The sequence below is a fragment of the Podarcis muralis genome, chromosome 2 (assembly GCF_964188315.1).
Source record: "Podarcis muralis chromosome 2, rPodMur119.hap1.1, whole genome shotgun sequence".
In the NCBI taxonomy this organism is placed as follows: Eukaryota; Metazoa; Chordata; class Lepidosauria; order Squamata; family Lacertidae; genus Podarcis; species Podarcis muralis.
In genome coordinates, this window is record NC_135656.1 from 78,716,196 (window position 1) to 78,731,096 (window position 14,901).

At 44.5% G+C, this 14,901-nt stretch overlaps 1 protein-coding gene across 9 annotated transcripts in view; it reads left to right on the forward strand.

Annotated features, from left to right (window-relative positions):
• The window catches only part of FBLN2 (fibulin 2), a 143,366-nt gene that overhangs the window by 100,862 nt on the left and 27,603 nt on the right, over positions 1-14,901 (forward strand). For all 9 annotated transcript variants that reach the window (XM_077924877.1, XM_077924873.1, XM_077924871.1 and 6 more), the window contains 3 exons: positions 9,697-9,903; positions 13,942-14,052; positions 14,530-14,631. In XM_077924877.1, the coding sequence (XP_077781003.1) occupies positions 9,697-9,903; positions 13,942-14,052; positions 14,530-14,631 (420 nt within the window). The remainder of the gene's footprint in view (positions 1-9,696; positions 9,904-13,941; positions 14,053-14,529; positions 14,632-14,901) is intronic.

Sequence of the window (14,901 nt, forward strand, 5' to 3'; positions counted from 1 at the left end):
CAGACAAACTGCCGCCGCATAGACCCTTTGACTGTCAAATCAATCTACTCCCTGGGGCCCAACTCCCAGTGGGCAAGCTGTATGCCATGTCAGACAGGGAGATGCAGGAGTTAAGGGAGTTCATTGACAAAAACCTGAAGCGAGGTTTCATCAGAGAGTCCAGAGCGGTGGGGGGCAGCCCAGTGTTTTTGTGGACAAAAAAAACACAGATAAACCGAGGCTTGTAGTGGACTTTCGGGCCCTAAATGCAGTATCAGAACCTCTGGCTTTCCCTATGCCCCGAATTGATGACATTTTGACTAGGGTGAGGAAGGGAAAGATTTTTACAAAACTGGACTTGCGGGGGGCGTATAACCTGATACGAATAAGGAAGGGGGATGAATGGAAAACTACCATGTTCACCCCTTTGGGGGCCTTTGAATATCTCGTTATGCCCTTCGGTCTACAAGCGGGCTCGGCGTGCTTTCAAGCTTTTATGAACCACGTCCTGGGGCCTTTGCTCTACAAGAATTGTGTAGCCTTCTTAGACGACGTGTTGGTATATTCAGAGAATGAGGAGCAACATGTGAGGGACGTCCGCGAGGTGTTGGGCAAGCTGCAAGCCAACCAGCTGTGGGTGAAACTGGAGAAGTGTCAGTTTCATACCAAGAAGGTGGAATTCCTGGGGTACCGCTTGTCAGACAAGGGATTGTCCATGGATCCAGGCAAGGTCCAAGCGGTACTGGAATGGAAAACATCGAAAACGAAGAAGGATGTGCAAAGATTCTTAGGGTTTGGAAACTTTTATCGGAAGTTCATAAAGAACTTTGCCCACCTGACGGCTCCCATCACTGACTGTCTCAGCAGCAAGAAGAAATTTGTTTGGACGGCGGAGGCGGAGCGAGCATTTGAAGCACTGAAAAGGGCGTTCGCTTCGGAAGAACAACTCCTGCATGTGGATTTACAAAAACCTATGAGAGTGGAAACAGATGCATCAGACCGGGCGGTAGGGGCGGTGCTTCTACAACCGGGGAAGAGTAAGTCGGAGTGGAGACCGTGTGCCTTCTTCTCGCGGAAGCTGAATAAGTCCGAGAGGAACTACACGGTGTATGACCGAGAACTACTCGCCATTCACGAAGCGTTCCGGAGATGGAGGCATTTATTGATTGGTGCACAACATAAGGTGCAAGTGTGCACAGACCACAATAATTTAGAGTATTGGAGAACGGCACGAGTGCTCAACCAACGACAAGTGAGATGGGCCGAGGAGTTCTCCAAATTCCACTTTGAAATTTGTTACGTGCCAGGCCCAGAAAACATCAGGGCGGACGCTCTCTCACGCAAACCTGAGTATTTGGAGGGGGAGGGGGCAACCGAAGAGAGACATGTCATCCCAGAGGACCGCTGGGTGTGTGGGGCGGCACTGGTGGGGCAAAGAGAACTGGTAGAGGAAACGGGGAATGATGAATACACCCAGGATAAGCTCAGAGGTCTCAGGGGGGAGGGAGAGAGCCCCGGAGGCTTTGAGGAAAGAAATGGGGCATTGTATTACAAAGGGGCACTGTATATACCCGAAGGAGAATTGAGGGGGAGAGTACTCAAGCAGCTGCACGACAGCCCCACAGCGGGGCATTTTGGGCAACACAAGACCATGTGGTTGGTTACCAGGGAATTTTGGTGGCCCAAGGTGAGGGAAGATGTAAGGGAATATGTAAGAGGGTGTGACCAATGCCAGCGAGCTAAAGGGGAAAGGCGGGCGCCGGCAGGGTTATTAGAACCCTTACCCACCCCAGAACGGCCATGGGAGGCGGTATCGATAGATTTTATGACGGATCCAAGGGGAAAACAGCCATCATGGTAGTAGTAGACCTGTTAACTAAGATGTGCCACTTTGTAGCATGCTCACATGCAGTCACAGCGGAAGAGACAGCGAAATTGTTTGTAGAACACATTTTTCGGTTGCATGGCGCCCCCTTGAGGGTGGTCTCAGACAGAGGCAAACAATTTACTTCCAGGTTCTGGAGGAAGCTCATGAGCTTACTGCACGTGGAGGTCAATTTTTCGACTGCCCGGCACCCTGAAACCAACGGGCAGGCGGAAAGAGCAAACGGTATCCTCCAGCAGTACCTGAGGTGTTATGTCAATGACAGAGAGAACGATTGGGTCGAAAAGTTGGTGCTGGCAGAGTTTGCCTACAATAATGCGGAGAATGTGTCTACAGGGATGAGCCCCTTTTTGGCCAATTATGGGTGTCACCCCAGGGCATTTCCAGGGGGAGGAGGGGAGAGATGGAGCGTCCCGGCGGCCGAACATTTTGTAGAAGAGATGGAAGCGATCCATCGTCAGCTCCAGCTCAACTTAGAAAGGGCCAAAGCAGAATATAAGAGGCAGGCAGACAAGAACAGAAGGGAAGGTGAAGCCGTAAGGGTGGGGGATCAGGTGTGGCTGTCAACCCAAGGGTTGCCGTTCAAAGGGGGTTGCAAGAAGTTAAGACCCAAAAGGTTGGGACCCTTTGAGGTCATTCAGCAGGTCAACCCAGTGGCTTTCAAACTCCGGTTACCCAACCACATGAAATTGCACCCAGTATTCCATAGGTCCTTACTGTCACCGTATGGGGGGGACGTGAAGGGGAGTCCACCAGGGGACCTGCCTTAGAAGAAAGGGAACGCAGCAGCCATGTTGCGGAAATCATCGATTCCAGGTGGAAGGGGAATCAGGTGGAGTATTTGGTGGCGTGGGAAGGGGAACCGGAGTCAGAAAACACCTGGGTAACTGCAGAGGAGGTCAATGACGAGGTCTTAATAGAAACGTTCCACCAAAGGTTCCCGAGGAAAACTCAGCCTGTAGCAAGGTTCAGGAGGGAGTACTTCGGCACCACCGACGAGGAGGAGGAACTGGAAGGATTCACGGAATCGGAGTTGGAAGAAGGAATTGACTCCGATGACGAGGAGTACTTGGGGACCAGGAACAGCAACCGGTGGAGGGAAGTGTTCGAGACTTCGGAAGATGAGGGAGGTTCTTTCAGGGGCTTTGCCTCCTCACCGCCCATAGAGGAGGGGACGGGAGGGGGTGAAGGGGGCCCTGGAGGGGAGGTGGATGTCAGGGAACTGCCATCGGAAAGACAGGAGGTGGAAGGGCTCCCTGAGGTTGAGACAGACTTAGCAGCTGAAGAGGGAACCAGCAGGGGGAGAGGAGGGGCTCCAGGGGAAAGTGAGTCGGAGGGATGGCTCAGGGACACTTCCAGCGAAAACAGTGGGGAGGTTTCAAGACCTCCTATAGGGACACCCACTCCTCGCCGGAAACTGTCACGCAGAGAGTCCAGAAGACGTGTTTCCGTTAAGGAGCTTTTATGCTGGAAGAGATTCCGTAAGAGACCACTTTCGGATTCTGCTAGCGACTGACGGAGCCATGCTGGAGGGGCTCCGTCGTAGGCAGAGGTTTGAGGACTTGACCAAACTCTGAGGGACTTGCATTTTACGCACAAGCAGCTCATCATCCCTTTACACATCGATTATTGGGTCTTCTGCTATATTGTATACACATACAAAAAAATAGATAAACAAGCTACTTGCTTCTTTTAATTTTCTGGAAAAAATACTGTCAAAGTTACAAAAATATATTCTTTTATAACATCTTATAATTCCTTTGTGGGTGCCAATAACAAATGAATGGAGTCCATTGGAACGAAGTTGCCTGATGGCATCAATCCAATTCTTCCGTGAATTGTGGCTCTCCATTTCAGCAACCCCCAGAATTTTAATCACACATTCTTTGACCAAATCAGATGCAGGTCTTTTTCAATGCTGAACTCAAAACTATCATAGCAGCAAATAACTTCCTAATGCTTAAGTCTGTGGAATATTTTCCACAACCATATGAAACAATACATAGGGGCATCAACAGATATCTTAAAAATGATCCCAGAAGCTGGCAGTGGGAGATTATCTAGAATACGACTACTCACAGAGATGGAAAGAAGAAACAGTTCCAACCAAGGAAGATTGGCAACAAAAACTGATGGTGCATGCAGAAAAGGCGAAACTTACCAGAAGATTAAGAGACCAAGAAGAGAGATGTTTTAATGTAGAACAGGGAAATTTTTTAGATTATATGAAGAATTTTTGTAAACACCTTAAATCATTAGCAGGACTGACATAAAAGTGCACAATGAGAATAACCTAAATAGAGTATAAAGGATAACCAGTTAATAGATTTGAATTGGATATGTGGTGGTAAAAGATATAATATAAGTAATGCCGTAAAAACCTCCAAGGAAGGAGAGTCTGCCATCTCTTGCGGGAATCTGTTCTATTGTCAATCAGCTCTTACCATCAGAAAGTTCTTCCTGGTGTTTAGTCAGAAACTCATTTCTTGTAACTTGAATCCATTGGTTGAGGTCCACAGGACAAAACATGCTTGTTCCATCCTCCATGTGGCATGTTCCTCTGCACATGTTCCAGCTTATCAATAAGTTTCTTAAACTATGGTGCCCAGAACTGGAAACAGTATTCCAGGTGTAGTCTGAACAAGGAACTTTGTCAACAACATTACTGAAATAAAGATATACTATGTCCACGGCATTCCCCTGATCTACCAACTTTTCAACTTTATCAAAATAAGAAAAGAGATTCATTTGGCATGACTTGTTTGTGGAAAAACCCATGCTGGTTTTTGGAATCACAGCATCATTTCCCAAGTGCTCACAGACTGACTTTAATTATCTGTTCTGGAACCTTTCCTAGTATCAGAGTCAAGTTCACCAGCTGTTAGTTACTTGGGTATTCTTTTTTTCTCCTTGTTGAAGATGGGGACAACATTTGCCCACCTCTAGTCTACAGGGACCTCACCTGTTCTCCAGAAATTCTCAAAAAAATATAGACAAAGACTGTGAGTAGGAAGAGAAGAGAAGGAAGCATTTTTAAAATCTTTTTTTGGGTGGGTTATATTTATATGAATGATGGTGCAGGTGAATGCATAGGTGATATTTGGTAAGCTGATGGCATTTCCTGAGCAGATAACAATATTTTTTATTTGCTAATGTTCCCACACTTACGTGTGTTATGGAGCTATGTGCTTTTTCTAAAAGAGATGCTTCTTGTGCAGCTGCACAGCCTGACCCATCTTTTATTATAATACAACATTTTTGTCCATTGTACTTAGGCAGAGTCCACAGGAATAAAAGAAATCTCAAATCAGCTGAGACCTGCCTTAACTCTCCAGGTCAAAATGTAAATTGATACCTGCCTCTTTATTCTTGCTATTTCTCTGCTCAACTTCAAACCACTGGTAAGCCACAAAAAAGAATTGAATAGGAAAAAGGTAACAAAACACTGATTAGTCACTTACACTGGCAATGCTGAGCTTATCAGAAGCAAACACATTCCTCCCTCCTGGATTGTAGCTGCTTTGGGGAAATGCGAACAATTTCTGCCTAATATAGCACTACCCTTCAGAAGCTGATATTTATTTATTTATTATTAGCAACTTGTACAATGTCTGTCGTTACTGGGTCCCCCCCCCTCATTTTTTCCTTTATTAACATGTTCTTAGCTTCTTGTTTCTGTTTCCTTTAAAAAGCCATTTTCAAAAACTTAGAAATATTAATGGATTTTCAAACATTGCACTGAAAACAAAACCATGAAGGTGACTCACGCTTGAAAGAGCTACTGTGCTTCTTTGTGGACAAGTGGCAAAGGAAAGGCTCTCCAGTCATGTAGAAATGCATTAAAATATTTATGGGAAATGCAGTAAAATGATAGGGAACGTTGAAGTCTTCTCACTAGTGTTCCATAGCTAAAGGGGCACTCCTAATCTCAGTGCCACCACCAGTGGAAACTTGGTAAGAAATGAGAACATCACAACATTGGTAGCCCTGCTACCCAAGTGGTGGAAGGTTGGGGTGCAGGATGATCAGGCCTGATGCTGACACAAGAAGGCAGTGAGACTGACGTGAGCTGGCTCAGCTCTGCCCTGTTTCAGGGCTTTGTGTTGGCTCCCACCAGCATGGAACCTGCCAGTGGAACTCACCACCACCACCCTATCTGCACATGTGGTGGTCCAAAGGGGGAGTGCAGTGCCAATAGAGTAGCACTTGCATTGCTCTAATGGTAACGGCTGGTGGGAGGCCAGTTTAGCCAGCATTGGGAAGGTTTGGATTGCAGTGTAAAGTTGAAGTTTATAGCTTGGCTCCTCAGTTGTGTGCAATAGCACTCCATGAAATGGATGCTCCTACTGGTGGAAGCGGGGATGCTGTTTTCTCCAATCCCTCCTCCTCCTTAACCCCCTCTGTCCCTGAAATCCTTCTCCAGGAGTTGAAGGGCCATCTGGAATAGCAAGGGAGGCGTTGCTGGGGGGTTTTAGGGAAGAAGCAGAGTTGGCAAGTTCCACCTATGAGAACATCCAGTTTGTGGAGCAGGAACCTCTGCTGGATCCAGCTCACTTCCATGAATGGGAGGAGCCCTTCCATTTATAGCAGTAGTTCTCAAAGGCTGTGGCAGGAGAGGACGGCAAGAGTTGTAGGCAGATTAAAGGACACGCAACATTACATTTTGGGAATGGTTCATGTTACTGTGCAGCTGCATTGTTTTATACTTTCTGGGTGTCCCATGATCATATTATGAAGTAGTTGTGTTCTATGTTATGAATCAATCACTGCTAGGAGTGTTTTCCAATGTATTTCTTATCCATAAAAATATATGGTGTGGTGTGAGTAACTTTTTATTCTGAAAGTGTGGTCCAGAGAAACTACTGATTTATAGAATGGCAGGTGTGAGTCCAGCTCTGTTGTTGTTTTATTTCTTGTGTACAAAGGAACATCAGCATACATGGCACTTCCCCTGAATGACGCAAGAAAGGCAATTCCCTGCCTGGGGAACGAATCTAAATTTAGACAAAGGAGAGAAGGGAAAAAAGAGGGGGAGAGGAACAATGAGATCAGATGCTGTGTACTTCAGGAGAAGTGGTGCAAAGGAGATATTCACCCACCCTGTGCTTCTGATTAAAATGTGAATGGAGTGACTTGTGTTCTGATAGCAGCATCCCAAGAGGAGAGCTTTCCAAACTGTATCCCGTCCCCTTTCTGGGCAAAGTAATCACTGCCCCAAAGCACCCATTTTTGAAGTTTACCTGCACAGGTGACCGGCCTCATGTTGCCCCAGGTCCTCTCCCCTTTGGTTGGGCCTCCCCCATCCACTTATCTGCCAGCTCAAATATAGGGATGGTGGTTTTTATGAGTTTTTATTAGAGCATCTTGAAGATTGATTTATTTATATGCCAAGCATAACAGTTGAACTTTGTACCTTGCTCAAAGGTAGTAGGCGAGCTGGGTGTCAAGTTAGTTCTATATTATCTTGTACTCTGCTTATCTCTCCCTTAAAATTCATTCTCTCTCTCTCTCTCCTTCTCTCTCTCTCTCACACACACCCACACACCCACAGTGCTTTTTTCTGAAAAAAAATGTTTAGGGGTACTCTCATTTTGACTCCAGAAAATCACCATTTTATAGTTCAAATCGGGGGAAATAAATACAGTAAATGGACAAAAGTACAAAGATTCACAAAATGTTTAGGGGTATGCATACCCCTGCATCCCCCCCATAAAAAAGCACTGTATAGATATAGATATATAAACTTTAGTCATGAATCTAAAAGAATGACTTTTGGACACCAGTAGAATGATCGTGATTCCTTTTTGGTCATCTGTTTTCACTTGGCGTTTCCTATTTAATGGTCAAAGAACCAGGTCAGAATTTAATCAGCTCTGGCTACATCCATCATGCTCCAGGATTATTCTCTTAGATCATAGTCACTAACAATACAGAAGCGTAAGGAAAAAGCACCCCCTCTCCCCCTCCTTCCCCAGTGCTACTAGTAGTACTAGAAGCTGACGATCTCTGTGGAATAAACATATGTTAATCACAGGCATCTGACAAAGGGGACCGTATTTCATCCAAGCTCATGCCAAAATTGATTGGTTAGTTTTTAAGGTGCCACAAGGTTCTTTGTTGTTTTTGCTGCAAGAGACCAACATGGCTAACGCTCTGGAAATGGTTGCATTTTGCATCATCATCTGTTATGCATTATAAAGTCCATTTCTTGATAAATGGCACAGTGCAACGGAATCTGTCTCTAGACAACTGAAGTTTACACCAGCCACTGCCTATTCTGCATGACCTCCGGCAAATAGGTTTTCCTTTATTTCCTCTGTTTGCCCTCCACATTTGCTGACCAAATGAGCTGTGCACTAAGAGCTAAAGCAATTCCTTTTAATCAATGGCCATTTTAAAGTTCAATTCTCCCTCTCTCTGAGCTCTCCCTCCTCCCAGGTTTGTGATCAATTGCATTTAACCTTTAGGCTTCCTCTCTGCCCAGCCTCCTCCCCTCCTCCTCGTGGCAGGGACAGCAGAGCGGAGGAGGGCTAAGTTGTCCAATATGCTAATGTGGATGTATGCTTAGAGCTTGCCCAGAGGCAAGGCTCTAGATAGAACTTGAAACAAGATGTTCACCATTAAAAACAGATCCCCTCTCCTGGGTTTTAATATGTTCTTCATCTTCATTCTGTGGACTTTGCATGCATACACTGTGAATGAGGGAAATCCTCTGGATTTGCCTCGTTCATGGCACATGTCTTTCTTCAGCCTTTGTAAGCCACATCTGCTGCTTCTGTACGCTCTTGTCATCTTGAAGACGGTACTGTGCATTCACAAAATCTCTGAAGCTCAGGAAATGTATTACTTTTATTTCCATCCATACCCCACTCTTCTTAGTGTCGTTCCATCTCTTTGCATTTTTCTGCAGTGTTACACATTTAAATATGGCTTCCCAGAGGCCTGCACCCTTCTGTCCTCTACTGTCAGGTGTGGAGAGTCCTCCCCTCCCTTCAGTAACTTCACAGATAAGAATTAATGAGTGGTTGATAGATTTATAGGCTTTTTATTACAGCATCATGTTGCAAGCACAAGTACACAGCTCTCCGCAAGGAGGGCAGTTGGCTACTCTAAACCTTCCTTCTGACAGCATATTGGGCACCAGTGGGAAGTTCCTTCCTCCCTCTGGTACGTTCAGGCACCAGTGGGAAGTTCCTCCCTCCCTCTGAGTCCGTGGTGAGGGGGGGGTCCCCCACACTCTCAAGCAGCGTCTCAACTAGCTGCCCCCTCCCTTCTGGTTCTCTTGTCATTATCTCAAAACTGGGTAACTCCTCCCTAAGCTGTTCAGCTTCTCTCTCTCTCTCTCTGCTTCTGAACATGCTGTGGACAAGGAGGGGACGACTCTTCCCCCTTCAGCTCTCCATCTGAAAGAAGCTGTTCTGCCATAGAATGCATTCCCCAGTCCTTGTCTTCAGACCATTCCCTGATATCTGCAGGGCTAACTAGAAGGCTCAAAAGAAGTGATCAAAGCGTAGGAAGCCTATTATGATGTGTCTACAGGGCTCTTGTCAGGAGAAATGCTCCCCTTTCTGCCACCATGGCACTTAGTGACAGGAACCCTGGCGAAGAGGTATGCGTCCCCCAAAGTTTACCTGTCAGTTGAATTACTGCTACCATCGTCATTCAGAGACAAGTCAAGGTATGGGAGTAAGGCTATTCCTGCTCTCCCAGTTACAGCCTGTCAGACTAATGGGTTTTTCACTAATATATAGCAGTGCTCAAAGTCATGTAATCTGCATATAAAGAACATGTATTTCCCCTTGTCTTTACTAATGGCTTGGGCATGTTGACAGTTTCAGAGTTTGAGGAGCACCATGAAGCCTTGTCGATCAGTAATGAAGCTGAATTGTCAAACAGTTTACCTGGAGATGACCTGGACGAGTGTCTTGCCTATCCTGGAGAGCTCTGCCAACACCTTTGCATCAACACAGTGGGATCCTACAAGTGCTCATGTTTCCCAAGATTTACTCTGCAGGATGATGGACTCAGCTGCAATCCAGGTGAGAAGAAGAAACACTGGGAAAATGTGTATTGGGTCCGACTACAATAGGTTTGCTCTCATATTTAGCTCTCATAATTTGAATCCCCGCGATGGGGTGATACCCGTTGCTCGGTCCCAGCTCCTGCCAACCTAGCAATTCGAAAGCACACCAAAAAAGTGCAAGTAGATAAATACCGTATTTTTTGCTCTATAAGACTCACTTTTTTCCTCCTAAAAAGTAAGGGGAAATGTGTGTGCATCTTATGGAGCGAATGCAGGCTGCGCAGCTATCCCAGAAGCCAGAACAGCAAGAGGGATTGTTGCTTTTACTGCACAGCGATCCCTCTTGCTGTTCTGGCTTCTGAGATTCAGAATATTTTTTTTCTTGTTTTCCTCCTCCAAAAACTTGTGGTTTGGTGCATCTTATAGAGCGAAAAATACGGTAGGTACCAGTCCAGCAGGAAGGTAAACAGTGTTTCCGTGCGCTGCTCTGGTTTTGATGTTCCATTGCTCCAGAAGCGGCTTAGTCATGCTGGCCACACGCCTCGGAAAAACTGTCTGCGGACAAACACTGGATCCCTCGGTCTGTAAAGTGAGATGAGTGCCGCAACCCCAGAGTTGTCTGCGACTGGATTTAACTGCCAGGGGTCCTTTACCTTTTCCTTTTAATTTGCCAGCACACATGTACATATGCATCAGCTGTTACTGTAATCATCATCATCATCATCAACATCATCATTTTTAATTTATATACCGTCTTTCTATCTTTCAATACTCAAGGTGGTTTGCAAGCTGAAGAAACAAAAAATGTACATCTTATAACAATCTAATGCAATACAAAAATGTGATAATAAAACATAACTTTAAAATAAGCAACCTACATCAAAAAAGTAACATTCAACAATCATTAGAATAGTATAAAATAACAATATCAGCATATAAAAGTTAAACAGAAATTCACCCTTAACAGTTACGATAAATAATTTCTAAACTATAATCAATAAAACAATGGCTAGCCACAGTACATAAAATAATACAATAGAAATTGAGAAGCAGAGACTAGAGGTTGGAGCAAGGCAGGTGGAAGAAAGCCTTGCCTGATGAAGTCTCTCCCCTCACAGTTCTTCCTCCAGGCACAGCTTCCTTATGAGGAGTCCCAGGGCCAGGGGGTGGGGTAAGGCAGGTGGAAGGAGGCCTACTGTAATGATCTTCAACCAAATGTATGAAATGCGTCCATTGAAGAGTCTTGTGTGTGAGGTACTATGAAACCTTTATCTGTGCAGGCTGATATGTGATGGCTCTTTCACATGTGCCGGCCATCACATGAAAGGTGTGTGGGGATGCCCTGTACACCCAGTGTCTTCCAGCCCCATCCAGCACAGCAAACAGCTCTTGGGCTGGCTGAAGAGAGTACGGTTTCCCTGGGTATGGTGGCACATGACAATCACTCGAGAGGAGGGATCGTTGGCAAATGACTAAGGTCTCATGAGACATCAAATATGCATTGGAGGTATTGTTGTTGTTGTTGTTTAGTCGTTTAGTCATGTCCGACTCTTCGTGACCCCATGGACCAGAGCACGCCAGGCACCTCTGTCCTCCACTACCTCCCGCAGTTTGGTCAAACTCATGCTGGTAACCTCGAAAACACTATCCAACCATCTCGTCCTCTGTCGCCCCCTTCTCCTTGTGCCCTCCATCTTTCCCAGCATCAGTGTCTTCTCCAGGGAGTCTTCTCTTCTCATGAGGTGGCCAAAGTATTGGAGCCTCAGCTTCACGATCTGTCCTTCCAGTGAGCACTCAGGGCTGATTTCCTTAAGAATGGATGCGTTTGATCTTCTTGCAGTCCATGGGACTCTCAAGAGTCTTCTCCAGCACCATAATTCAAAAGCATCAATTCTTCGGCGATCAGCCTTCTTTATGGTCCAGCTCTCACTTCCATACATCACTACTGGGAAAACCATGGCTTTTACTATACAGACCTTTGTTGGCAAGGTGATGTCTCTACTTCTCAAGATGCTGTCTAGGCCTGTCATTGCCCTTCTCCCAAGAAGCAGGCATCTTTTAATTTTGTGGCTGCTGTCACCTGTTGGTAATATACCTGTAACCCTATTGGAGGTATATTTAGCCTTATTGAAGACTTCTTCATTGGGGGTGTGAATTTGACAATGGCAGTAGCTTGTTTACCTGCAGTAGTATGCATGGGGGTGCTCCAGGCTCCAGAGGATTAAATTCCTCAGCAAGCATAACTCCAGGGGCTTCTGCGGGAATGGGAGGCCAATAATATTTCCTCATCCAGGGTTCCAAAATACTTGGTGCCACAACAGTCCTTGATTACAACTCAAGTTGATTCAAAAATCTTTTCGCTTGTACTGCTTCCAGTCTTACATTTTCTTTTTCATAAGTTATTCCAGTCATTTATTTTCTTCTTGGCAAAAAACCCTTATGTTTTCCTCTCCACCCTCCCTTTCTCTTTCTTATTCTCCCTTTGCAAAACTCCAACAGAATCACTACAAAAAAGTCGTGATTTTTCTTAGAAAAAATTCGTGTTTCATTAGCATTTCAGGAGGATAACCAGCAGGATTTAGGTGCAGTCCCTCCAGCAGTGATGCTGCATTCATAAAAAACATGTGTTGCAGCATTGTGGTTCAGATTTTTGTGCTTACTCTGTCCACTGTTGGGAAACAATTTTTTCATTCAAATGTTTGCGGTGTGTAATTTCCTCACCCATCACCAAAAATAAGAATGTGGTTGGAAGGTGGGGGTTGGGCAGAGATGTGGAAAGTACAATTAACTTTCAATTTGTTTAATTTGTATAGACAGTCCTAATTAGGAAACCATGACTATATGAACCTCTCTCCCTCCTTGTGGGATGTGGGCATTCTCTTTGGCTAGAACTGCATCATGTTATCCTGCCTTTTCATTGTGCTTCATCCTCACTAGAGCTTTGGGACTTCTTAACTACTTGGCAAACTTGATTGAAAATCCTCTTATAGTAATGACAGCCCCATATTTTCACAATCAGACATATAGATCATATCCATGGATGGAAGTAAGTCACAGCTTTAAATCTATAGCAGGGAGCAGAGTCGTATTCTGTATGAAGCCGGACACACACTTAATTAAAGTGAAACAGTTCACATTTCTATGACAAATAGAAGTAACTAAATCAAAATATGAAACTCATCCAGCCCCTGCCCCACAACCACCTCTTGTTATCTTTTTAGCAGATGCTGTTCTTACTGTTTTGCAAACAAAACTAAATTGCAGCAAGAGATCCAATGTATCAAATACAGTTTTCATACTTGTAAGCTGCCCTCTAAATGTCAAATAGGACAACTTGATTTATACAAATCATATCAATTATTCTTGTGGACTTACACTGCAATTCCTTCTCTTAGTGATGACTAGCTATTCATAGTCATCTATGTCTAATATATGTGTATGCTTTCAAATAGAAGAAAAATACACTTTTGAGATGCTAAAATATGGGTAGCATCCACCCAAAGTTAAGAACCTTGATTAACAGTTGTAAATGGAAGAGGTTTAATCACTTCCTGGATCACTCCAAATAACTCAATGAGACTTTCCAGTGCTCCCCTTCAAATGGACCGTACCCACCATTTGATCAGAAAACAAATTTGTCAGCATCCATAATGACAAATATCTTCAAAATATCATTACACATCACAAATGTATCCTTACATTTTATTTTTGTATCCTTACAAAGAATTGTTTATCCCTCCCTTCTCAAATACAACTGTAGTTGTCTTTAGCCAATTTTCAATGAGCAGGTGAGGAACGGCTGAAGCTTCACCCACTGGTGTGGATCGCAAGCAATGGAACAACTGTGAATATGATTACTGAAAAAGCAGGAGTGTGTGGGACCTTGGACCTAAACAATCCGTTTATGATATCAGCTCTCTGTCTGGAAGCATTCTGTGTTTTCTTATAAGCCACAAATAATAGTTTAGTTACTGTTCATGTCCCTGTGGCTACTGAGATATATGAAGCAAATTAAAGTTGATTTCCTCCATTTTTATATAATATAAATGTATAGATTTTGAAGAAGATGGACCAAATACTGCCTTACAGGACAAAGCCACTATTGCTCCAGAAGCCTTGAATATCCAGCCCGCAACCATCAACGAAGAGGAAGAGAAGTGTAAAGGTATGTCTAAATAGGCAAGGTGGAGACATGAGATGGTTTTTACAAGTCTGCAATACATTCAAAAGCATCTTCGGCTGTTTTGATTTCAACACACGTCCACACATTGCTTGCCTCTGGTATTAGCCTGAAGAGAGCGAGAGACGGACAGAATCTCAGAAGGTAACGTGCTGAGGTAATTCGAGGTTAGCTTCTGAATTCAAGGTTATTTCATGCTATCTATTTAGGGCTGTTGAGGCAACACAGCTGTACATGGTAATTTCAAATGCACAGATGAGAATGAATGACACAGGTGTGTTTGCCTATAAAAGAAGGCTTGTACATAGTGATTAAGGTTACGAGAATAGATTGTTTGTTTCCACATTTTACATCCTGGTGCAATGACAGGGGTTATAATTAGAGGAAGGAATTCTTGGGACTTGGAAGGAATTTTGCTTTGCACAGGAATTTCATGCATTTTTCAAACACTGTGTTTCCTAGATAATGGTCCCTGCAAGCACATATGTAATACTTTGGAAGGGGCAGTTGTGTGCTCTTGCTCACCTGGATATGCTCTGATGTCAGACGGGGTTTCGTGTGAAGGTATGTGAATGCTGAAATTCTATCTACTCCGTTTCATACCTGGAAATGTATCAGGGAAGCTTCCTAGCAGCTTGTTTGCAAGAGTTGTTCATGAGAACATTAGCTAACTGGTGCAGGCCATGACACAGGAGGTGTTGGGCAGCCCAGTTGCTCAGTTCATTGTTGTTGGAGGCAAGTCGCAAACATGGATGGCCTGTTTTATACATCATGCTAAATAGCTGTCACCCTGTTGGGTGAAGGGTTGTAGATGATCTTGAACAGCATTTGCTG